We start from the raw sequence: 25,000 nt of genomic DNA, 5'->3' as shown, positions 1-25,000 counted from the left end.
TACTGGGTTGTTCGGGACAGTCTCTAGAACACTCCTGATATAGTGGCTACGAGTTTATATCGAGGTTTTTGAACAACATTTTTCAAACATTGAAATTGCATTTTTTTTTATTTTCAACAAAAAATCTGCATACTGAACTTTAACACCCTATAACTCGTCTCTGACCCTATTTTTGGTAGTGCCACCTATACTGGGTTGTTTGGGACAGTCTCTGGAACACTCCTGATATAGTGGCTACGAGTTTATATCGAGGTTTTTGAACAACATTTTTCAAACATTGAAATTGCATTTTTTTTTATTTTCAACAAAAAATCTGCATACTGAACTTTAACACCCTATAACTCGCCTCTGACCCTAGTTCTGGTAGTGCCACCTATACTGGGTTGTTCGGGACAGTCTCTAGAACACTCATGATATAGTGGCTACGAGTTTATATCGAGGTTTTTGAACAACAGTTTTCAAACATTGAAATTGCATTTTTTTTTATTTTCAACAAAAAATCTGCATACTGAACTTTGAAACCCTATAACTCGCCTCTGACCCTAGTTCTGGTAGTGCCACCTATATTGGGTTGTTCGGGACAGTCTCTAGAACACTCCTGATATAGTGGCTACGAGTTTATATCGAGGTTTTTGAACAACATTTTTCAAACATTGAAATTGCATTTTTTTTTATTTTCAACAAAAAATCTGCATACTGAACTTTAACACCCTATAACTCGCCTCTGACCCTAGTTCTGGTAGTGCCACCTATACTGGGTTGTTCGGAACAGTCTCTAGAACACTCCTGATATAGTGGCTACGAGTTTATATCGAGGTTTTTGAACAACATTTTTCAAACATTGAAATTGCTTTTTTTTTATTTTCAACAAAAAATCTGCATACTGAACTTTAACACCCTATAACTCGCCTCTGACCCTAGTTCTGGTAGTGCCACCTATATTGGGTTGTTCGGGACAGTCTCTAGAACACTCCTGATATAGTGGCTACGAGTTTATATCGAGGTTTTTGAACAACATTTTTCAAACATTGAAATTGCATTTTTTTTTATTTTCAACAAAAAATCTGCATACTGAACTTTGAAACCCTATAACTCGCCTCTGACCCTAGTTCTGGTAGTGCCACCTATACTGGGTTGTTCGGGACAGTCTCTAGAACACTCCTGATATAATGGCTACGAGTTTATATCGAGGTTTTTGAACAACATTTTTCAAACATTGAAATTGCATTTTTTTTATTTTCAACAAAAAATCTGCATACTGAACTTTGAAACCCTATAACTCGCCTCTGACCGGTATAGTTCCACTTTTACTAGGTGGCCCAGTTAATTTAACACGTAGAATATTGCTTATTCTGTACATCGCGTTTATCTGTTATTTGAATTGCTTTACTTTTCGGTAACATTTCATACAATTTGGCAGCACTGCTCGATTTTATGGAATTATTTCAGGGCTTTTGAAATGTTTCGCCGTTGTACCTAACTTCACAGCGGTGAAAAAAAAATCATTGTTATTATTTCAAAATCTAATACCGTATTTGTTTATGCCGAGTGTTGCACTAGTGTTGCACTGGTGCACCACTAGGTGCTGTCAAACTGTTTGTTTATTCGGACAGTGTTGCACTAGTTTTGACCTGGTGTTGCACTGCCATCGGGCGGTGTTGCTCCGAAAATTTTGTCAGTGTTGCGAGAGAGCGTGTGAGTGAGCGAGGTAGCAATACACTGGCGACGATTTTTGTTTGTTTTTATCGGGAACGGTGGGACACTCCACACGCTCATTTTTATTTAACCATTTTCGAATGAAAAGTAACCATTTCTTAGTTTTTTCTGCAGAACTGCCAATATGGTTATTTTTCCTAAATATTTCATGTTTCAATTTTAACCATATTCCAACTTTTCGGTTATTAACCAAAAAAAGAATGAAAATTTAACCTCAATCGAAAAAAAAAACATTGTATAATGGCAAAGTTGTACGCGTTGTTCGGAAGTTTTTTATCCGATATCGGATGGATTTCACCGGAAGGGTTAAAAGTATTTCAATTTTAGGATCAAATAACATAGCACACCCGCTGCTGGAAGGTAATTCATTGCTAATATTATCCTTGAGTTCGACAGGTAACAAAATTTATTTGTAGGAAACTTATGGCCAATCTTCAATACCATTCTTCCTCTCATAGTCAGCTATCAGGTACTATGGTCATCCTGTTTAGAATCATAAAAATGCCCTACATCCTACAGCGGGCTACCGCTGGCAGGCCAGAGAAGCCATGAGGTTTGTATTCTTCTCAATATGTGGATCGTCAGCAGTTCCGGTATTGCTTATGCCATTTCAGGATGACAAATCATGATAACTTCCGGACGAGCAGCTGGATACCGAAATGCGAAAATTCGACGTGATAGATTTGTTTGCCGTCACCCTTCTAAAATTCAACTTAATGTCTACCACTCCGGATACTTTCAAGGTTTCGATGCCTTGCGGAAAAAGATGAAATCTCATTCCGACAATTCCATCGAATCGGAAGTAAAATATCACCTGGGGCTTTAACCACCTTTAACTGCATGCTTTAAAGACCGCAACAAAATCATGTGTCCCTGCCAAGAAGACTCCGAGGGCAATCAAACAAGTACTCCCGTTTAGAACAAAAATTGGTAAAATATTTTCTGACATATATATTTACGATTTTCTTTTAAAATATTTTATTTAATTTTAGGACGTCGAAATTCTAGTGTTAGCACAATTGTCATCAAAAGCATAACAGACCACCACTTCCAGCGCAGTTGTTAGCGTTTCCTGTTTGGCTTCGCTGCCGATCAGCGATACAGTCCTCATCTTTTTTTGGTACCCCATACGCTACTTCCAGGAGCCGAATCATCAACTCTACAAGCTACTTCCTCCTGCGCCACGTTCACCGATGATGGCTTCACCTCCTGTACCAGCTACCGGTGCCAACATTACCAACAATCATCCGGCCCCAATTAATTTGAAAGCACCTAAAAAGAACGTCCTTCAGTCAGCCAATCCGTTTGAAGGCTTCCACTTGTCTAGGCCCAACAGCAAGCTTCAGGGAATAGTTTGTAGTCAGCATGTTCTACAACAGCTGGCACGAAAACAATGTACCGTCCCAGAAGGACTTTGATTTCTGTCGCCAAAAAAAATATTTAGAACAAAAATATACTAAATATTATCACTACTCTTTCTTCGGTTTCTGTGATTTTGCGAAATGACGATATTTATCGAAAATTTTATGACAAATCCTCATGAATCTAAAAATCTAACTCATTTGAATTTCGGTTGAAAAATAACCATTTTTCAACTTCTCCTCCAGAATCCCATTCGGTTGAAAAATAACCATATTCGAACTTCTCCCTAAGAAGTCATTTTATGACTTCTCATGAAGAACTCATAAAATGACATTTCCCGGGAAAAGGTCAAAAATGGTTATTTTTGAATCGTAAATGGTTTAATAGTTTCTAGCGTGCACGAGTGGAGAAAACAAATACAGTATAAAACTCTCCATAATTTCACTCAAATTTAATTAGTAATTTTGTATAATTATTATATAATCGACATTGACTAGTTGAAACATGAGTGTACCGTTTCTTCTCAGATGTTATTAAAAGAATTAAATTACGTTTGGCGCTTTTTTCGGTAACAGTATTCATACGGACAAATTATGTTGCTAAGGTGAGTGGACTTTAAAAATAGTGGTTTTAAGATATTGTTTATTCAAATATTCACACGAACTATCTCGGAACAGGCAATTCATCTCAGCTAGCAACGCCGTCGAAGAAATTTACATCGTCAAAAAGGAAACCGACAGTGACGGTGATGACGAGAATCCGCCGCTCAACCGGCTGCTACCGGAAAGTGGTATCGTGCCGGCTTCGATGACCTTGCCCGGTACCATTGACGGAATCAGGTGTGAAACATTTGGCACCGGTGGAGAACTACCCGATGTCGTGGAAATCAAGAGCGAACTAGAGGACGGGGATGATGATGATACGGTAAGGGATGATCAACAAGTTGTTTCTCCATCAGGGATAGAGGTCGATGCTGCCGGGCAGCAGAATCTGAAAACGGAATCCAACGTTGGAGATGACGTGGATGAAGATAATATCCCTCTTGCACAGAGAAAGAAAAAAATCAGACGAATTACGCGGAAAAAGCTTTCGTTAAAAAAGTGTGAAACGTCGTCTGATTCTTTCTGCGCTGTGAATACAATTTTTTCGGAAGGTTCAACTTCTAGCGATGAAGAGAGTAAAGTTTTCAAAGAATCCCTTTGTAATATATGCAGTACCAAATTCGATAAACGCCAAGAGCTAATACGACACTTGCGAAAATTTCACTGCAACTTGCTGCCTTTTCGATGCGAGGTATGTGTCAGCGGCGAACAAAAAAGTCTAGGCTCTTTAAACAAACATTTTGCCCTTCATGATCCTTTGAAACCATTTAAATGCTACTACTGTGCTGCTCGCTTTTCCGCGAAAATTCATCGGACTGCGCATCAGCGAAGATACCATCGCGAGGACCTAGAAAACGATACCATCCGCAATGCAAACCGCCGCTTTGTTTGTCGCTATTGCAATAAACGATTCGCTGCAAAGTTTAACTTGGAACGTCACGAGCGGGGCCACGAAGTCAAAATCACCGCGAATGAACAGTTTCCGGATCGTCGTCACCAATGCTTTCTGTGCGTTGATTCCAAACCTTTTTCCTCGAAGGATGAATTGATCCAACACCTGACGGGGCACGTAGACAAACTGCCTTACGTTTGCAATCGCTGCGACCAGCCGACGACCATTACCTCGATCCGACTGTTGAACAAACACCTCGCTTCCCATGAAGAACCGGAGCAACCAATCAAGTGTGTGTACTGCAGCAAGCGATTCATATCGGTTATGTCCTGCCAGACACACGAACGAACCCACGTTCAGGAGAAGGAAGCGGATGAAGTTGCGGTGGCCAAACTGGAAAGCAAACGGATATCGGCCAAAATCATCATCGTCGACGGGATGAAGCGGTACGAGTGCAGCTATTGTGGCAATTCATATTCGCTGTTAAGTACACTGCGGCGGCACGAGAACATTCACACCGGTAAGGTGCAGTACGTGTGCAAAGTGTGCGGCAAGATATTCAACAAATCGTCCTGTCTGCTGCAACATGAGCGCACCCATTCCCAGGATACGCCGTACAAGTGCGAAATTTGTAACCGTGGGTTTAAGGTAGCTATAAATTTTCTTTAAAAATTTAAAATAGATTCTAAGAGTTCCAAACTGCTAGAGCTGGATTTTATTGCGTTTAAAGGAATATTGATTGCCAAGCAGTCGAGATTCAGAAAGCAGCATTCAAAGAGTCTGTAGTTGAATGTGATACTTACTCCTCAAAAATTGGAAGTTTATTATTAAAAACGGAAGTTACACAGTGCTTGGATTTTAAACGCTCTTTTTTTTAAAACGTTTAACAAACTATCATCAAGCATCAAAAATAGTTAAATCAAACTAACATGTTTAGGAAGCTGACAATACAACGAAAGGGTCGTATGGAAGTGATGGACATCTGACGAAGAATAAAATAGGTACAATATTACACCGTGATGGAGATATACGGGAAAAGCCCGAGCCACTCTCACAGAAAGCGATAATATATTAAATAAAATTATTCATAGGGCAAAATGTCTCTTCCATTGCTCCAGCGTATAAAGGGAGAGGAAGAACCAAAACTAAAACAGAAACAAAAAGGTCTAAATAACATTTCACTTTACAGGAAACCATTCGTCTTATCGAACATCGTCGCATTCACAGTGGAGAGCGGCCGTTCACTTGTAGGATTTGTTTCAAAAGTTTTCGTATTAAACCGCTGCTCAAAGAACATGAACTGATGTGTGGGACCAAGCAAGAAAACATTGAAAGTCGCTGTCCAATTTGCTCAGCCACATTTCCCAATTATCGATTGTTGGCAGATCACTGCACCGGGAGCCACCCGGCTGCTATCGAAGAAACCCGCTGTGAGTACTGCGATCTAACATTCAAGGACACTGCATTGCTGATCGAGCACGAAAACAACCATCGCAATCCGAACTCTATTCGATGCGGCGAATGTAGCCGGATTTTCAAACAGCTTTCTAATCTACGTCGTCATCAACGATTGCACAGCAACGATGCCATTCCATATCAGTGTGATATTTGTGGCAAAAGTTTCTCGCAGGCAGGGGCGCTTAAAATACATAAGCGCATACATTCTGGTAAGCAACCTGTGGTACCCTCCGTTCACAACGTACAAATATTCGGGATTACACTTAGGTTGTAACAAATGTATTCTGTTTATTATAAAAGACGCAAATAGTAAAAGGCTCCCGATCAATCACCGACTCTTCACTTCAACGCTTTTTCTCTGAATCCTCAGACCATTGTTCTCTCTTCGAATAGTGTTGTCCTGTTAAAGTCATTATATCAGTTCATGGTTTTTCGATAGGATATAGTCATTACTCACCACATCTCCTTTTCTTTATAGATAAAAACATAACTCCTTTCAATTTCCATCCAAATTCCCAACAACGTAGTCTTGAAACCTAGTAGGAGGTTTTACATTTCTCCGGCTCCTGAAATTAGAGCAAATGTTCTTGTCTACCTCGCCATTGGTAATAACTGTTGGGGGTATGGACGAAGAGCTTGAACTACTTTCATCTGGTGCTAAATCATTTGACGAAACGAGTTCAGGGTCAACAATCCGCTTTAAGTGGCTAGAGTTTCTTTCAAACACTTTTCCTGTAGCCTTGTTCTTTATCTCAACACGCGAACCACTTTTACCAGACACAGTGTATTGACTAGGGTTAAAGTTGGTAGTCAGCTTATTTCCGGGAAGCAAGTTTTTCATAAGAACCGTATCACCGATTTGAATTTCTGAAACCCTCGCTCGTCGTTTCATGTCCTCTTTTCCTTTTCCACGCAATTTTGACCTCATGTCCTTTTCTTGAACTTCTTCATCTGCTATCCCAGTTTCTAAATCGATTAAACATGGTATTTTCGATCGAATAGTTCGCCCGTAGCATAACTCTGTTGGCGTTTTCTGTGTCACTGAATGGGGGGTAGTATAATACATAAGCAAATAATCTTCTAAGTCGTGTTTCTAATTTCGTCCAAGTGCGTGACTGATTTGAAGTCGCTTTAATAGCGAACGGTTTTGTCGTTCCACCAGTCCATTTTCCTGGGGCCAATAAGGTGTGGAATAGTTAAGATGAATTTTATTCTTTTTACAATAATTCTCAAAAGTATTGCTAAGAAATTGCTTTGCGTTGTCGAGAGTTATTGTCACTGGGTATCCCAACCTGGTAAAAATTTTCCGCAACCGACTTATGGTGTCCTCAGCAGTTATATGCTTCATTATTTCTATTTCCTTGTAGCGGCTGAAGTAGTCTATGATAACTAACAAATATTCGCCACTAGGCAGTGGACCCATGAAGTCTAACGCAACGTCGATCCAAGGACCGGCTGGAAGAGGCCTTCTCCCCATGGGTTCGGGTCTGTTTGGGCAGCTCACTAGTCTACAACCTTCACACGAGGACACATGTTTCTCGATTTCACGATCCATCCCGGGCCACCAAACCCGGTCGCGTAATCTGCGTTTCATTACGCTCTCCCCTGGATGGCCTTCGTGAGCAAGGTCTAGCATTCTAATTCGAAGAGCTTTTGGAACAATTAATTTACTTCTGCGAATTAATGTATCCCCGGTGAAACCTATTTCGGTTTTGAAAATTTCGTAAGGCTTTGCCAAAGGATTATTCCAATTGTTACTTATGAGGCATGTTTTCACAGCCTGTAGTTCTTGATCCTCTCGCGAAGCTTTATCAAGTTCACTTGTATCGATCGCCGCTGACTCTTTAATCGCAAGAATTAGAAAAGGGCTGTCTCTGTCGAAATCTGTGGTACAATCGTCCTGAGACAATCTCGAAAGTGAATCTGCTATGTTGTTGCAGCCCTTACGGTACACAACTTTGAACGAAAAGGATTGCAACCTCAGTAACCACCGTTCAATTCTGGCACACGGTCGTGAATTTGGTTTAAAGATTGTTTCTAGGGGCTTATGGTCAGTTTCCAGTTCGAAGGTGCGCCCGAGAAGGTAAACTGAGAAACGTTCCACTGCCCAAACTAGTGCCAGTGCCTCTTTTTCGGTCTGGCAGTAGCGTTTCTCGGTTTCGCTGAGACTTTTACTCGCATAACTGATAATGTGTGGATTAGAATCAAGCCGGTTATCTACAAATTGTAGAAGAACGGCGCCCAGCCCTACAGGCGAGGCATCAGCAACCACCCGGGTCCGTAAAGTGTTGTCGAAATAGTGCAACATTTTTATATCCGCAACCATTCTCCTCAGTTTATCGAAACATTGTTCATGTTCCGATGTCCAGACAAATTTAACACCTGAGCATGTAAGCGCACGTAGTGGTGCAGTTCTTGTTGCCAAATTCGGAAGAAAACGACCCACATACGTCACAAGGCCTAGGAAGCTTCTCACCTCCTCCGAGGTCTGCGGAGCTCTAAAGTTTTTCAGAGCTGTGATTTTGTCGTCAGTTGGTTGCACTCCTTTACCCGACAGTCGATGGCCCAGGAATGTTACCTCTGGAACTCGGAATACACACTTTTCGTGGTTCAGTAGAACTCCTGCTGTTCTCAACGTTGCTAGCGTTTTATTAAGTTCCTTGTCGTGTTCTGATAAATTTTCCCCGAAAATAAGGATATCATCTATAAAGTTTATCGTATTGTTGCAAGTTACTAAAATCTGTTCCAAACCTTTTTGGAACATTTCCGGTGCGCACGAAATGCCGAACATTAACCTTTTAAACCGAAAAATGCCCAAATGCGTAATAAAAGTTGTGATATGGCGCGAATCTTTGTGTAATTCCATTTGATAAAATGATTCTTTGATATCTAACCGACTAAAAACACGAGCCTTCTTAAGCCGTGGAAGAAAATCATCGAACGTTGGCATAGGATGCGCTTCTCGCTTGATGGCCATGTTTGCTCTGCGCATGTCAACGCATAGGCGGAGATCTCCATTATCCTTGAGGATAGTTACTAGCGGAGATACCCATGGACTGTATTCCTGCACAGGTTCTATAATATCGGATGCTAGCAACGCATGTAGCTTTTCTTCAATTTTAGTCAACAAAGCTAGTGGTGGTCGTCGAACGCTTTGACAAACTGGAGTTACTGATGGATCGATGGAAATTCTTAGTTGGATACCTCTAATTTTCGGGAATACTTGTTTGCTACAAGTTAGCTGACAGACATCAAACATTTCTCGTGAACTGGGCAACCCTAACACTAAAACTCCTAGCTCTTTGGCAGTGGCGCGACCAAGAAGTGGTTGGGATCCTTCGTTTATAACATAAAATGTTGCTGTTTTTTGAATTCGTCTCGCGTCGTCTTCAATTGATATGACAGCCTCAAAAACGGTTCGGGTAACAAGTGGTCGGAAATGTTTGCCATAAACTCTGAATTTTTTGTCTTTGTTGTGTTGCTCTTCATGTTCAACTCCTTCTGCTAGCATTTTATTCCAAGTCGTATCGTCAATGATATTGTATTGGCAACCAGAATCAATTAGTACTTGCACCATCACTCCACCGATCGTTACCCATAGAAGTTCCTCTCCAGCTTTACTATTAGAAATATAGTTCAGAAAATTACCTAAGAAGAAAAATTACCATATTGGTTAAAATCTCCTCAACAAACAGTCAAATATAGTAAAAATAAGAATACCTGATTCATCGTGCTCTTCGGTATCAACAGCATTAATTGCTGGACGCTTGAATCTATTGTTTCGAAAATTGTTACCCTGGTGTGGCACCTGGCGCTTCCGTGACCTATATCTGTCAGGACAGAACATTAAGAAATGTCCTTGTTTGCCACACTTAAGGCAATTCCTATCTAAAGCTGGGCACCTGCGATCCGGGTGTCGCTGATCTTTGTAGCCACATTTACCACAAGCGATTAAATCATCTCGGTAAGAGTTACGAAACGAGGTGCCAAGCGTGCCGCGAGGTGTGTTTTGATACTCATTTCGAAAATTTGGTCGATATACGTTTCGCGACAAACCTTGAATCCTGTTTACCACTAATTCACTCGATTGGTTGGTGGACGCCGCGGTGAATTGTTGAGATTGGAATTTTACTGCCTCATGAGCATTTATAAGTTTTGTTATTATGTCAATATTCAAATTTTCCTGCTGCAGTATCTTCTCGCGTAAATCTGGGGCTGCGGTTTGGATCAGTTTGTCGATTACGCTAATTTCTCTACTCTCTTGCAAACTGTTTCCAAAGTTACACATATTAGCCATCTCAGCGGTTCTAAGCAAAAATTTGTCAAACGATTCGTCTTTCTCCTTTGGTTTTAGCATCCAAAACTGTAATCTTTGATAAGCCTCGTGTTCTTTGGGTGCGAAATATTGGTCCAACTTTTGGATCATCACTTGGAACGGATCGACACCCAGCCGTTCTTCCACATCGGCACCCGGAATACTACTAAAAACCTCTTGCACATCTGGCCCCGCTCGCGAAAGGAAAATGTTCTTCAAACGAATTTTATTTGTGGTAGCATTTGCCAGAGCCATGTAATCGAACTGTCGCTTATAACGGACCCATTTTTCGCGAACTTCTGTTTGCGGGAGGCCCTTGAAAATAAATGGAGGCAGATCCCATCTATCCATTTTGAAATATCTCTTATTTGTCTCTTGACAGTTTTCAGAATTTTAAGCTGAAATAAATGAAAAAATAGTATAAACTTGTCAACTGTTCGAATTTATCTTTAACTTCCTCTTGAACACTAGCAAGCCAATCAATTTGAAACAAATTATTTCTATAGATTCGGGATTTGTCAAAGCTTTCTTAGAGATATTCTGCGGACCTGATCCAAACAATCCTTATTGTTTACTTCGCGAACCATCGCTCCTTGCACGATACCCAGATGTATCGGCCAAAACAATTCTCAAGATTGTTTATTTCGCGAAACTTCGCTCCCTGCACGATACCCAGATGTATCGGCCAAAAACAATTTCCATAATTGTTAAGTTCGCGAAACTTCGCTCCCTGCACGGTATAGAATACCGGCCAAAAGGATCTACCAGATGATCCGTCCTAGTTCACACACAGGAAATGTCCTGTCCCTGCATGGTATCTCATATACCAGCCAACATTCACAGGTTAAAACCGCCACTGCAGATTTCTGTCAGCCTAGTGCTCTGCACAGTACCCTTGTACTGGCCACTTTTATATCATTCCAGATAGAATCCAATACAGGTCACGCAGAATATCACTCATAACAAGCATTTATAACGAATCAACTTTTTCATCTTCCTGGTGCTTTTTTTTCGCACCTAACCTAACTTCCCGAAGCGTCTCTGAAAAATTTGGCCTAATATTTATTTGGTTCTTACCTGATTTTCCGACTTCCAACACTCGTCGCCAATATGTGGTACCCTCCGTTCACAACGTACAAATATTCGGGATTACACTTAGGTTGTAACAAATGTATTCTGTTTATTATAAAAGACGCAAATAGTAAAAGGCTCCCGATCAATCACCGACTCTTCACTTCAACGCTTTTTCTCTGAATCCTCAGACCATTGTTCTCTCTTCGAATAGTGTTGTCCTGTTAAAGTCATTATATCAGTTCATGGTTTTTCGATAGGATATACACACTCATTTGGCGCAACACCTTAAACTTGTAAAATTGACCCATTATTGCGAACAGCCGAGATCTGTCAAAAAAAGTGTCGTTTCCTCGAGTCAATTTTACACATTATTTAGAAAAGCTGGCTTACTAAATAAAGGGTAGTTTTTTAACTTGTCATTCAGAATATAGAACTCTTTCTGCCGTAACCGATCTCGTTCGACGATTCAATAATCGGTTAATGCTGAAAGATCAGTTCAATAGATTGATTTGATTGAATATTTTCCTATTCTATAACAGGAGCATGAAAATGATTCCTTGCCGAATATAGAAATTCAAAACTAACTGATTTGTTTTTATTATTTTCTTTCCATATACTTCTGACATTTTAAGGGCTAACATCAAAGGGCTGACATCGCAGAGCGGGCTTCCAAAATAATGTGTAGATTTTACATGCTTACATTACTAATTTTCACCTCTGCTTTGACGTACATGCTGTGTACACTATAAGGGGTACAAGGACTTTACATGAAAAAGGAGTTAACCCAGTCTTTTCCGATAACGGGTCAAAACTACACTATAAGGGGTTGCGCCAGATGAGTGTGTAGTCATTACTCACCACACAACCCGCTAATGAATCGATTATACCTACCCCGGATAATACTATTCATTTCTTTCAGGTGAAAAGCCCTATCAATGTGATTTGTGCTCCAAAACATTCTATCACAGTTCAACGATGCAGCGTCATAAAAAATCACATTTCAAGAGCAAAAGCAAACTGTTTTTGTTCGGTGAGCAACAGGAAAAACCAAAAGATGAAGAATCGGCACCGACCATGGTTGATAGTCTACCGGCGGCGGCGGTGGAACCGGCCATTAGTGCCAGCCAGTCGATGCCAACCCTTGTGCTGACTCTGGGTAAGGTAATCAAACCTTTACCGATGTTCGCGAAAGATAAAGCCGATTCCATTCCGCTCACGGTAGAATCGCATCAACCACCAACAATTCCTCAAACTATTGGAAATGGTATGGATACCTTGGCAAATCTTGTCGTACAATCCCGTCCGGAAATGTACGTTCTAGACACCAAGTTGCTGATACCGCAGACCGTTATACAGCACCAGCAACAACAGCAGGATATTGCCAAAGAAGCTACAATTGTAAATATTCAGCAACATCAGCAGTTATAGCGAATCGGCAGTTTGAGCATCGCTTCGAACTGGTCTTATCGTCTACTATTACGCTTTGGAATTGATTCAATAGTGAGTAATAAACTGAGAAATGAACCAGCGGAGTTGGATTGACCCGTAGAAGCTATCACATCCTATAAAGGTAAGTTTAATACTTTTTTGCTCTCCCCTTCTTCTTTTCCTAGGAAGGGAATCAGAATCCAACACGGGATTTGACTTTGTGGTGACTGCAGTAAAGTGATCTCTTTTCGGTTGTTGCTTGCTGATAAGTTGAGTAATGGCTCTTTTCTTGTACTTGTTGCGTGCGGCTTTCAGCGTGATTTCCTGTTTGGTTTTTGGCTTTGGTGCTGTGGATTCATCACTCAAATTGGACAGCACCTATCACTAGTAGTCGATAGTCAAGTGGTTCTGTTTACAATTCTGGTAGAAATTTTATTTGGAAATACAATTTTCACTTTCACGATAGCCTACAAGCCATCTGATTATGATATCTGTTTTTGGGATGGTTATTAGTTGAGCACTGCAGGCAGAACATCCGTTAAAGATGAAAGCACAGACTGTAATAAAAGTGTCTGTTCTGTTGAAAAAAAGTTTGTGGGCGGGTCTATGGTATGAAGGTTACCATTTATTATTATTTTACTTAAGTATCATTTTACTTATGTTATTTTAAAAATTTTGAACGTATAGCTAATTTTCGACACAAATTTAAAGTTTTTCCCTAGTATGATGCCTGGCTATAAGCCAAATGAGATTTCTTAAAAAAAAAAGATATTTTTTTTTGAGAAAACTGGACACTGTTCTTAGTCTGTTGGAAAGATTTGTTCGAGCTTCGGTTGCATCATCTCGATTTCGCCGATGCTGCTCATCGTTGAGACTTCGGCCGGCGATTGGCTCAACGGGTGTGTTTCCATTAGTATATTTGACGCTGTGCCCATTTCATTCACAAGCACCTGAGTGGATTCGGCAGTGCGGTTTCTTTCAGCAGCTTGCATTTGTGCGGCCAGCGTGACCGTCTTCGTTGCCTTGATGTGACACATCTTCTGCTTGATGTGACGTTTGTAGTTGCTTCCTCCAACGAATCTCTGGCCGCATTTTTCACAAGCAAACGGTCGCTCACCGGTGTGGATCCGCCGATGCACCGTTAGTTGGCCTCCTTGGGCAAACCGCTTGTTGCAAAACTCACACTGATATTTCTTTTCACCTTAAAAAAGATATATTATTCAGTTATTATCAAGCGCTTTATAACGAACAAAATAACAAATCTCACCAGTGTGGGTAGTGATGTGTTTGGCTAGTGCAGTCGATGTCGTCAACTGCCGACCACAAATTTTACAAGTATATTGTTTATACTTTTTGCCGGTGGTTCCGATGTCAACCGGAGCAGCAATGTCGGTGGCGTTCGGAATGTACAGTTTGCTTTGCGGATTGAAATGCATATTGTAGTGTCGGCGCATTTCGTTCTTATCAACGAACCCCTTCTGGCACAACTGACAGGAATACGGACGTTCTCCTGTAACAAACAAAACAGTGTTTTACTTTTAGAGTTAGAATTTTTAAATAGAGGTAGAAAATACTTCAGGTAATAATGGCACAATGATATTGTTTTATTTTTTAATGTTATTTTTTGAAAAAAAAAATCCCCTTTTTGATGATGATTTATATGGTTTCGATTGGTCCGTGCTCTAGTGTTCAAAAACTAACGCTTAGATATCAATGTACGTACGTGAAATTAAGCTCATACGCTGCTCACTTACCTGTGTGTAACCGGGTGTGGATCGTCAGTGTTCCCTTTTGAGTGAACGTTTTGCCGCATATGTCGCACATGAATGGAATAGCCACCTTGCCATGATTTTTTATGTGACATTGCAAATTCTTCAAATGCTTGAAGATACGGTTGCAAATTTTGCAGGTCATAATTCCAGGCAGCGTATGTTTGAATTCATGCTCTACTATGCGTTCGGCATCCCGGAAGATTAGATCACAGTACTGACATTTGGTTTCCGGGATTTCCAGATCGTGGTTAGCTTTTACGTGTTCCAGCGCAGCGGCCAATGAGTCGAAATTCTGCGAGCAAAGCCCACACAAACAAGGCCGATTCGCTTCTACTTCGGAACAGATCAACTGGTGTTCTTTCAGTTCTTCTGGATGGACAAACGATTTCGTGCAACCTTCGCAGAAATGAGGTTTCCCGTTAAAATGTAGTGTGCGGTTTCGATGATCCAGCAGGTGACCAATAGTACGAAAAGGTTTACCGCATCCTTCACAAGAATAGTTGGCCGCTTCGTCGTGGTTGCGTTTTTCATGCAACGCTAGAGTCGATGCTTTCAAGAAACAGCGCCCACATTTGCTACACACAAATTCACCCTTGACGTGAACATTCTGATGTTTGCGTAAGCTGCTGAACAAAGCATAGGATCGATCACATTTGTCACATTGGAAACGTTTTTGGCCGTCCACGATAGTGACTGTAGCGTTGTATGTTTCTGCTATCATTTTGGCGTCCATCAGATCATCTGCTTCCTTTTCTGCGGTGTGTGTGCGCTCATGTGCCTGACAGGTTGCCAACGTTACAAAACGTTCATCGCAATACACGCATTTAATTGCAAGTCCTTCTTGGTGCTGCCGCAAGTGTTCGCATAATACTCGAACTGTAGTAATTTTTTTGTTGCCACACATCTGGCAGTGATATGGAAGCCAATCGTCATGTAGCGTTACGTGGCTATTCAAGTCATCTCGATCCTTGCCGACAAACTTGCAACAAATGTAACATTTCAGTTCCCGCTTGATTAATTCCGGATCTGTCGACGTTTCCTTCAAATGGCGTTTCTCGTGTATCTCCAAATCGTGTTTTTTGGTAAACTTTTTATCGCAAAATCGACACATAAAACGCCTGTACCGATCCATGTCCAAGTCATACTGCTCGCTGTGCATCCGTCGCATGTGACTACTCTGAGCTTGGGCTGAATCGAATCGAGCAGCACAGTACTGACACTTATGCTTCTTGGTTTCGTCATGCTGTCGAAAATGTAGATTCAACATTTTCATGTTGGTAATTTTCCGCGACACACAGTATGTACACTTAAACGGTAACATTTTTTTGTGCTCTTGGCGCAAGTGTTTTGCCAGCGCACTACTTTTCTGCTTGTCCGAAACACAAATGAAACATGTGACCACATCGTCCTCGCCATCCGAATCGTCACTGTCTTCATCGTGTTTGGTCTTCCTGCGACGTGCCTTTCGTTCCTTTTTCACTCGGGTAGCAGTATTGTTAGATGGCTTGTAATCTGTGTCGTAGACATCGTTTTCCGAGTCGCCGCTGTCCGAGTTGGACTTAGGTTTTTGCTGGAATTTATTTCAAATTATTAGAAGAACAAAAATTAAAACTTTTTTTTTCTAGACATTTGCTCTACGACGGAGTTTGAGCTCGATTTAAACCTCAGGTAAAAGTAAAGAAATATTAGAATACATAACATAGAGGAATCGATAAGGAGTAGTTGAAAGATGGATTTCAAAGGTGTAATTTAATGTTTAAAACAGGGGCTAAAAAGGCTAAACCTGTTGAAAATACAGGTTTAGACATTGTTCTGGAAAAAGCTCAACATCTTAAGCCTAGTCCAAACTAGACAGTTTGAACTGCGATTTTTGTTTTAAGACGAAATTTGTTGTGGTTGAATGGAACATGAGAGAGTCTCGTTATCTCCCGAGTAAAATAGAAGAAGTTAAGACCGCCTCGAGACCAACTGTCTCCTATAGTGTGGGCTAGCAATATTCCCAAAAGTACCTGCTTATTTTTTGGTGGTCTTCCACGTTTCCGTTTGACAACCTCCGGAACAACCGGTTTAATATCCGGCTCCGATTCCGTATCCGGTTCTGGCAAATCGTCCGCAACAAAATCATCATCGGATGAATTCTTCTCCGAAGGTATGTCCTCTTTCTTTATGGTGGACTTGTTGACATCCGCAGGTTCTGAATCTACTACCGCTGGCGTTGTTACGGGTGCCTTTCGAAGCCACGCTGCCGAATCGACCGGTTCTGCTTTAACGGCTTCCAATTTTTGCGGTAAATCTTCAACCAATCGAACGTCCACCGGAAGTGGTAACATCAGCGGGGTTGGTGGTGGTTGATATTTATCGTCGTATTCGTCATCGCTACCGTGAATGCTTTCCGGTTCGTCCTTAATTTCGACGTCTTCGTTCAAATAGAGCGAAGCAGGTGGAACTGCTCCTGGTTTGATTACGCCACTGGACCCAGCCGTACCTCCAGCCAGTGGATTGCTCGAAGGCCCGGTCGGTTCATCATCCTGCTTGACAATGTAAATTTCCTCTACATCGTTGTTAGTTGGGATGATATGTCTACAAAAGAATATCTGTCAGTTATTTATTTGCGTTAATAGGGGCTTGTGATTTTACTTACCGAAGCAACATTACTGAAGAATTGTTTCAGTAAAATTTAACTTTTAACCAATTAAATACCTAAAAAATTCGATATTTTCCTGGCATTCGCAGCTCGCAGCCCCGTTTATAAGTTCACACGAAAAAAGAAGATGAAGTCGCGTTCTGTTGACGTTTTCCAATCGAGCCATCAGTGTTACCAGAATTCGTGTATTATCACAAAGTGTGCATTAAATTTCAATATACTCACTCATTTGGCGGAACACTCAATTGAAAGTTGTAAAATTGACCCGTTTTTTCGAACCACCGATATTTGTCAAATAATGGGTCTTTTTGTCGGATCAAATTTACACCTTTTTTTTAAACAGCCCGCAAACGCTTAAAGACGGGTAGTTTTTTTAACTTGAAAAGTTTTGGTAGAAAAAAAAACAAAAATATCGTCGCGGTGCAAAATAAAAACAAGAATAATCTGACAAGTTCCCGCCTGTGTCGCCTTTCTAAAATTTGAGCACCTAAAGAACGCGGTTTGGACACAGGCTAAAAGTTTGAGTTCATGCTACTATGAACGCTAAAATTAGTAGTATAAAAAAAATGAAAGAATTCTCTCTTGATTCCAATCTCAATCCCTTGGTTTTAATCGGCATATTCTATCGGAGGATAACGATTTTTTGATTCCCTGGCCCATGACAAAAAAACAGTGTTAAAAGAAGCCGTGTTAGAAAATCTGAGCAAATTCAAACCGCGTAAAAAAAACGTTAGTGTAAATCAAAATTTTTTGAAACCTCGTTGATGAACTGTTCTGCAGTCGCAGTTATCCGTACGAAGGTTGATTGAAAAGAGGTTAACGTGTAGAACTCCGAAAGATTTTACACTGATTTGACAGGTCGCACGAATGTACAAGTTTGCACAAATGTCGCAGTCATGAATGCGCAGTCCAATTTAGTGCGCTGCGATTGATATTTATTTATTTAAATGCACAATACCAACCAGCAATGTCGTTTATGGTTTAAAATTAACCATAAAGTATTGTAACTATGATCAGAGTGTATGAAAAAATTGATGACAAAACATCATCATCAGTGAAATTGTGACGAAAAGTCCCAAAAATCTGAAAATTTTATTTTGATTAGGGTTTTTATCAATTTTTCAGATTCCAACTCTGTCTGGTTCTAGGAACAACGTTATGTTGTGTCGGTATGTATATAGAATTGGTTTTTATAATTTGCCTGCTTGAAAATGAGTTCGATTCCATCACTTTTTTTTGGCAGCCAAGTTTTACCCGACAATAGCAATGGGATCGAACAAATTTACATTATCAAAACGGAACCACCGGATGGGGAACAAACTACTGATTCTAAGGGCAACACTCTCGCCGGAACCGATGCTTCGGTGAAATTGATGGAACCAGAAGATGTGGATGAAATCAAGCAGGAACCCGAGGACAGTGACGGAGAAGATGCTGATGATGCCAGTGGGGAGAATCCTCCTGCTCATCCAGGCTTTGGAATGTTAGACGTGATCATTAAAGAGGAACCAGATGAACCGAATGAGGAAGAAAGGGTGAAGAAAACTAAACCTCAAAGTCGCGAGTTCAAATCGCCAGCCAAAAAAAGGGCAGTAAAATATACACAATCAAGCTCCAGTAGCAGCAGCGAAGATAGCGACGATGATTCTAGTAGCTCGAGTTTTCTAGATAGTGATGATTCCGAGGATAAACGTCCAAGAAAAGCAAATAAATCTAGAATCAGTAACAGAGGTCACGCAGAGAGGATTGTTCGTAGAAGGAAGCCTAGAGCAAAATCGTTCAAAGAAAAAGTCAATAGGAAAAATATTGTGAAACGGTTTATGTGCCCGTACTGTCCAAACATGTTTTCTACGATTTTCAATCTAGAAAGACACGAAAAAAGCCACGAGGAAGATATTCCAGCTGAAAGGCGAATTTATCGTAAGCGCAACTGGTGCTACGTGTGTGCCCAGGAAATGGACACCAAAGAACGATTGTTCGAACACCTATGTACCCATGCAGATTGGTTGCCCTTCTATTGTCCCGATTGTGAAAATCCCGAGAAAATAATATCGGTCCGAATTCTTAACAAACACTTATTGAACCACCGGGAAACCGGTCCTGGGTTCATTAAATGTATCTACTGCTCCGAAACGTTTCACACACTGGTCGATTGTACGACACACGAGGGTAGCCACAAGGACGAGGCAGCGCAGGAGCGGGAACGGCGAGCTGCCAAGGAAACCAAGCGACTAAACGTGAGCGTGATATTCGTGGACGGGATAAAACGGTACGAGTGTGATCACTGCAAAAAGTCGTACTCGTTGCTGGCCACGCAGCGACGTCATGTCAATGAACACACGATGGAGAAGACGTACGTTTGCAAGACCTGTGGCAAAATTTTCAATAAGGCTTTCTGCTTGACACTCCACGAAAAGGTTCATTCGAATGTGAAACCGTACAAATGTGAAACGTGTGGTAAAGGGTTTAAAGAGGTCGTTCGTCTGATCGAGCACAGGTATGTGTATTTTTCAAGGTTTAATGGCTTTTTTATAACGTTTAAAGATTCAGCACCTGTTTAAAAAAGTTGGAACGTTATATTTCGCTCCTGAAATCTCAGCAATTAGCTAACTGATCAGTATTTTGTGATAGGTATCAAAATGTTTTTATGATAGCATAGAAGAACGGTTAAAACTGCATTGCGATGGTTGATTTTTCAGTTTCACCATTCAGACAAGCATTTCATTCAAACCTTCAAAAAACAACCCTTCAGACAGTATTATAGTGGAAACTACGAATTTCAAGTAGAAACTTTTTCAATTTACCAAAACTTTTGAAGATAGGAAGCAAAGCGCATCAGAGCATTTTCACACAACCCATATCATCCCTATATTATAGAATGATCGTTATTGTTAGTTGTTTTGTCGTTTCCAAACCTGCTCCAAAATTTTACAGACGCATTCACACCGGGGAAAAACCGTTTCCGTGTCTGTGCGGCATGGCCTTCCGCAAAAAGGATAAACTGAACCTGCACAAACCGAACTGTCTGATACCGGAGGATATGGTGGGGTGCGTTTGTCGCTTCTGCCAGACCGAATTCCCGCTGTACTCGGGAATGATGCAACACGTTAAGGAACGGCATGCCGAGGGAATGCGTGAGAGCCGCTGTAAACTGTGCCCCAGTAAGTTCAACGACGCCGTTCAACTCGTTATCCACGAGCACTGGCATCGGGTGCCGAATGTCATCACCTGCACGAAGTGCAACCGTCTGTTTAGGAACGAGAAATCGCTGGAAGCCCACATGAAGGTTCGTTTAAATTTGTTTGAAAGTTTGTCAAATGATTGATGAAAAAAAATTGTGTGTTTAATAAAAGTGTTTCAAACTTACAGGTTCACGTGTACAACCCGCATAAGTACATGTGCGATGTATGTGGGAAGCACTTCCATGCTAATGTGAATCTACGAATCCACCGGCGCATCCACATCGGCAAACGGAAGCACCAGTGCACGTTCTGTCCGAAGATGTTTTACGATCCGAGCACGATGCGGAGGCATCGCGTCACACACTATAATAAAAATAGCAAAAATTTCATCGCCGATCTTCCGCCACCGGATCCGGAGGATTGCGACGAGGATATTGGCATTGATGAGGATATCGGGCTGGACGAGGACATCGACTTGGAAGAAGACATTGGGGTCGATGAGAACGACATGATGAAAGCTAGTTCATCGGGGCTGACCACGTTAAAGGCCATGGAAGTGGTGCCCCAGCTACAGCAGCTTTAGACTTCGGTTAGGTTAATTGATGTTTTTTTTTATTGTTGGCATTTTGGCTTAGCTGGTTTGAGTTTATTTTCTTCATTATTAGAGATCTAAAAATGTTTATAATATATTTTCTACTATCGTGCAATATGTTTAAGCAAATCGCATTGATTTTGTATTTAAAAGAAGGTTATCAAATGATTTAAAATTCTAGAAATATTAGTTAAAGTAAGTATATTTTCAGATAATTTTTTTTCGAAAATTTATGAAGGTACCTACTTTAACATTGGTGGATTATGATAACCTACGATAGTCAATATTATAACTAACTCGTACATAAGTAACCGTAGTGTGTCGGGAGTAAATCGGTAGTTTTCGACGCAGTGGAACAGTGTTGAAATTGAATATTATCTTTGAAGCCGAAAAAACAAATCGCATGATCGTGAATAAATAAATTTATTGATATCGTACCATGCCTGATTTTTTGCTGGTCATATCACATTTCTTAATTCTGTTAATATAAGGTTTTTTTTCCATTTTATTCTTTTGAGAATTATGCTAGCATGTTTGAACTTGTTTTAAATATTAGATCTAAGTAAAAAGAGCTATGAATACGTTTAACAAATATGTCAAGTATAATCCACCTCAAAGTGTTCATGGCACTTTCCAAGAAACCATTCGTAACCTAAAAATGTGGCCGAATTGACAGGTACTGCTCGTGCAATTATCATACTGCTGCCTCGAAATAAAGATCGCCAACCATGTGTCTGAAACAAATCAATGTAACGTAAGAAACGTGAAGGCGCTCACCTTAGTTGGACGTACCCGAACCAAATAACGAAAACTCTCCATCATGGACGGCTGATTGGTGGTGCTCGTTTCGGTCTGCATAACGGTTTTCACTACATCAAATGGTACTATTATGATCCAGGAAACCACACCGGCCACTGCACCGGCAGTACCAATCAGGGAGGCTTCATATCGGTTGCCGACGCCCCTTTTGTTATCACGCTTCAGTCTGTGCAGCCGCTCCTCGATACCGAGGATGTACTCATACACCAACATGTAGATACCGTATGGAACAACGTCCCGGCACATGAGCGGCGTTATGCCTCGATACATTCCCCGAATGCCCTCGTTGACCACGATGTCATGCAGGCAGAGCCACGGATGACCTACGTCTTGAAAATGGAAAAAGTAACATATAATTAAATTTGTAGACTAGGCACTGTTAACAGGACTCAACAAGTGACATCGTTCAGAACCTACATCGAAGTGTTTGTAGCCGCACTTTTACTACTTCCACGGGACACCCCAAAAATACTTGCGAAGCTCCGGCAAGCGATCCTGCTATGAATACGTGCTTTCTCCAAAGCCGTTGCTTTTCTTCCTGTGTTTTACATCTAGAAAATGGAGAATTTTTTCTTTGGGAGGAAGTTTACTGTACTTATTTCACATGTACCTGTACTTACTGTGCTTGTAGATGGCGTATTTCGGAACCATAAATAGAGAAGGCAACCGAATTAAGGGCTCCTCCGGTAAGAAAAGGAAAAAGCATCCCTCGGTAGAAGCCGGAAAGCTAGAAGAAATTATTATTCATATATTTAAATCCCAAGCTGTTGTCGTAACATCATGATTTTGTTTCAGTAGCATTTATTGCTTAGCCAATTCAAGATTAAACTACCTAGGTACTTGTTTGATCAAATAGCAGCAGTGAAAAGTGCTGAACAATCTTCAGTTTTTTTCGATTTTCTTCGTATAAAAATAAATCATAACCCTCCGCTTCGTTCTAGTCTCCGAAAAGGGAGACCTCGACCAGCTTGCGGTCGACTACCGTCTTCAATGCGTTTGTTTTTGTATCGATTGTTCGAACCGGGCGCTTCCTCTTGGTGGTGGTGGTGGTGGTAGGATTCTCCATGTTGGCAGATGGACCCGGGGCTTCCTTATTCTTGCAGCAGACAGAACTCTCACTTTACATAGTTATAAACAACCGTCGCAAGAACGTTTTCCGAAGCGCGCTCAGGCATGTACAATCAAATAGATGTTCGTGATAGAGACCATCATCTCATACGAAATCTATCAATTTTCTAAAACCTTAATTTTTTTCTAATTTCTGCCAAATTTTATTTGATTTACCAAGTCGTTGGAAAAAATAAGAAAATCGTCAACGTAAACGGTGACGAAAAGCATTTCACCACACGCCAGCTGATAGTACAGACAATTGTCCACCTTCGATTGTGATATGCCAAACTCCTTCAGTGTTCCATCCAGTTGTGCGTTCCACACCCGTCCGGCTTGCTTTAAACCACAAAGCGCCTTTTCGAGCAACCAAACCTTATTGCTCGTATCGCCGAACCCTTCCGGTTAATCCACGAAGATGACCTCATTTCCGAGACTTCCTTGTTGATACGCACTCACAGCATGCATTTGCTCGATGTCAAAGTCGTGCTCCAATGCAAGTGCCAACAGATATCGGATCGTCGAATATCGGACCACTGGTGAATAGACCTCGTCGTAGTCGATTTCTGGACTTTGCGAACACCCCTCCACGACAAGACGCGCCCTGTACTTGTCGATTCGTTCGTCAGGTTCTCCCAAGTTTGATTCTCCTCCAAAGATCGAATCTCCTCTCGCATAGCGGCCTCGCCAGGACTTCATCGTAACTCACGGAATCTTCAGTAGCAACGAAAGATATCTGGGGTGAATTTTCCAGGACAGTAAAAAGCGTAAAAGTAACGTAATCGGAATACTTGCCTGGAGGTCGGCGCTCCCGACCGCTGCGCCTAAACTCTAGCTGCTGATCAGCCGGTCTACTAAATTGCGGTGGGAGCGCAGATACAGCATCCTCGGATTAGTTAACAGGTTCTTTGAACTGCATCGTTGTCAATTCCATGAAATTGAAATTGAATTGAAGAATTGACCAAACCTGTCGGTTTTCCCTCTTCTACCAAGATGACATCACGGCTGATGAACACTTCGTTGCGGACCGGATCGTACAACCTGTATGCCTTGGAATCTTCGGCATACCCAACGAAAATGCATGCCTGGGACTTCGGATCCAGCTTCTTGCGTTTTTGCTTCATCGCACGTGAACCAAAGACCTTTAGATGATGCAAGTTTTCCGGACCATGCTTCCTCGGGTGTGATGTTCTCCAACGCTCTTGATGGACACCGGTTCGTAATGTAGGCTGCCGTCATAATCGCTTCAGCCCAAAACTGCTTCGGCAATTTGGAATCGTTCAACATCGCACGGACCTTTTCCAGAAGAGTACGATTCATCCTCTCCGCCAACCCATTTTTTTTGCGGAGTGTATGGGTACGTTTTCTGGTGCTGTACTCCGTACTTCTCGACTTCTCGTACTTCTCCGCATCTATTCGTTGACGTACTCGGTTCCGTTGTCGGTTCTCAACACCTCCAGTTTTCGTCCAGTTTGCCGCTCGAACATCATCCTTCACCTCGCTTTTCATTCCCAGGAAATGCAGGAATACCTTCTTACTGGCGTCGTCTATGAAAGTAATGATATAACGACTTCCACCAAGCGACGGAACATCGATCGAGCCACACAAGTCTGAGTGCACCAGATCCAGCAAACCTTTCTCATTGGAACCACTTGAAGGAAACGGATTTCGGGCGTTTTTCCCTTCGATGCATGCCACACATTCGGGTATGGTTCGGAACAATTCAAACCGTCGACCATCGATTGCAGTTTCGTCATGTTCTGCTGACCGAGATAACATAAGCGTTTGAGCCACATTTCTGCGCTTACCGTCAGCAACGAACCTGCGATTCAGTCGATATAGCCCTTCTTGATGAGTTCCAGAAGCTCTTCTCGCGATCCTTACAGCCTTCTGCGTCGAACAAAACCGTCAATCCTTTCCGGCATATTTTGCTCACCGACAGTAGATTTGTTGCCAACTCAGGAATCTGCAACACCTTTTGAATCTCTATAGGACCTTCGTTGATTTCCAGCTTGACGAAACCTTTGGACATAGACA

At 41.4% G+C, this 25,000-nt stretch overlaps 5 protein-coding genes across 6 annotated transcripts; 2 read left to right on the top strand and 3 right to left on the bottom strand.

The window, feature by feature from the left end:
- Window positions 1–3,399: 3,399 nt before the first annotated feature.
- Window positions 3,400–12,943, top strand: LOC129740524 (zinc finger protein 135-like). The gene is made up of 4 exons (XM_055732223.1): window positions 3,400–3,682; window positions 3,756–5,220; window positions 5,762–6,239; window positions 12,339–12,943. Exons 1-4 carry the CDS (start codon window positions 3,672–3,674, stop codon window positions 12,845–12,847), a joined length of 2,463 nt encoding a protein of 820 aa, XP_055588198.1. The 5' UTR covers window positions 3,400–3,671; the 3' UTR covers window positions 12,848–12,943.
- On the bottom strand, window positions 6,264–11,667 carry LOC129740522 (uncharacterized protein K02A2.6-like). The gene is made up of 2 exons (XM_055732221.1): window positions 9,751–11,667; window positions 6,264–9,678 (listed from the first exon to the last, which is right to left on the bottom strand). Exons 1-2 carry the CDS (start codon window positions 10,694–10,696, stop codon window positions 7,124–7,126), a joined length of 3,501 nt encoding a protein of 1,166 aa, XP_055588196.1. The 5' UTR covers window positions 10,697–11,667; the 3' UTR covers window positions 6,264–7,123.
- A 315-nt stretch (window positions 12,944–13,258) lies between the features above and the next one.
- On the bottom strand, window positions 13,259–17,728 carry LOC129740523 (zinc finger protein 569-like). Its single transcript, XM_055732222.1, has 5 exons — window positions 17,261–17,728; window positions 16,629–17,199; window positions 14,602–16,189; window positions 14,115–14,357; window positions 13,259–14,048 (listed from the first exon to the last, which is right to left on the bottom strand). Exons 1-5 carry the CDS (start codon window positions 17,269–17,271, stop codon window positions 13,648–13,650), a joined length of 2,814 nt encoding a protein of 937 aa, XP_055588197.1. The 5' UTR covers window positions 17,272–17,728; the 3' UTR covers window positions 13,259–13,647.
- A 578-nt stretch (window positions 17,729–18,306) lies between these two features.
- On the top strand, window positions 18,307–21,462 carry LOC129740525 (zinc finger protein 678-like). Its single transcript, XM_055732224.1, has 5 exons — window positions 18,307–18,325; window positions 18,389–18,432; window positions 18,507–19,760; window positions 20,198–20,549; window positions 20,633–21,462. Exons 2-5 carry the CDS (start codon window positions 18,422–18,424, stop codon window positions 21,026–21,028), a joined length of 2,013 nt encoding a protein of 670 aa, XP_055588199.1. The 5' UTR covers window positions 18,307–18,325; window positions 18,389–18,421; the 3' UTR covers window positions 21,029–21,462.
- Window positions 21,282–22,966, bottom strand: LOC129740528 (solute carrier family 25 member 45). 2 transcript variants are annotated; one of them, XM_055732230.1, is made up of 5 exons: window positions 22,689–22,966; window positions 22,477–22,583; window positions 22,274–22,407; window positions 21,830–22,179; window positions 21,282–21,771 (listed from the first exon to the last, which is right to left on the bottom strand). In XM_055732230.1, exons 2-5 carry the CDS (start codon window positions 22,560–22,562, stop codon window positions 21,634–21,636), a joined length of 708 nt encoding a protein of 235 aa, XP_055588205.1. In that variant the 5' UTR covers window positions 22,563–22,583; window positions 22,689–22,966; the 3' UTR covers window positions 21,282–21,633. The 2 variants fall into 2 exon arrangements, with proteins under 2 accessions (XP_055588205.1, XP_055588204.1); XM_055732229.1 differs by having other exon boundaries at window positions 21,830–22,185; window positions 22,689–22,954.
- Window positions 22,967–25,000: the final 2,034 nt, after the last annotated feature.

The sequence above is a fragment of the Uranotaenia lowii genome, chromosome 1 (assembly GCF_029784155.1).
Source record: "Uranotaenia lowii strain MFRU-FL chromosome 1, ASM2978415v1, whole genome shotgun sequence".
Taxonomy (NCBI): Eukaryota; Metazoa; Arthropoda; class Insecta; order Diptera; family Culicidae; genus Uranotaenia; species Uranotaenia lowii.
Note: the sequence above shows the minus strand (reverse complement) of the source record. Positions and strands in the feature narration are given on the sequence as shown.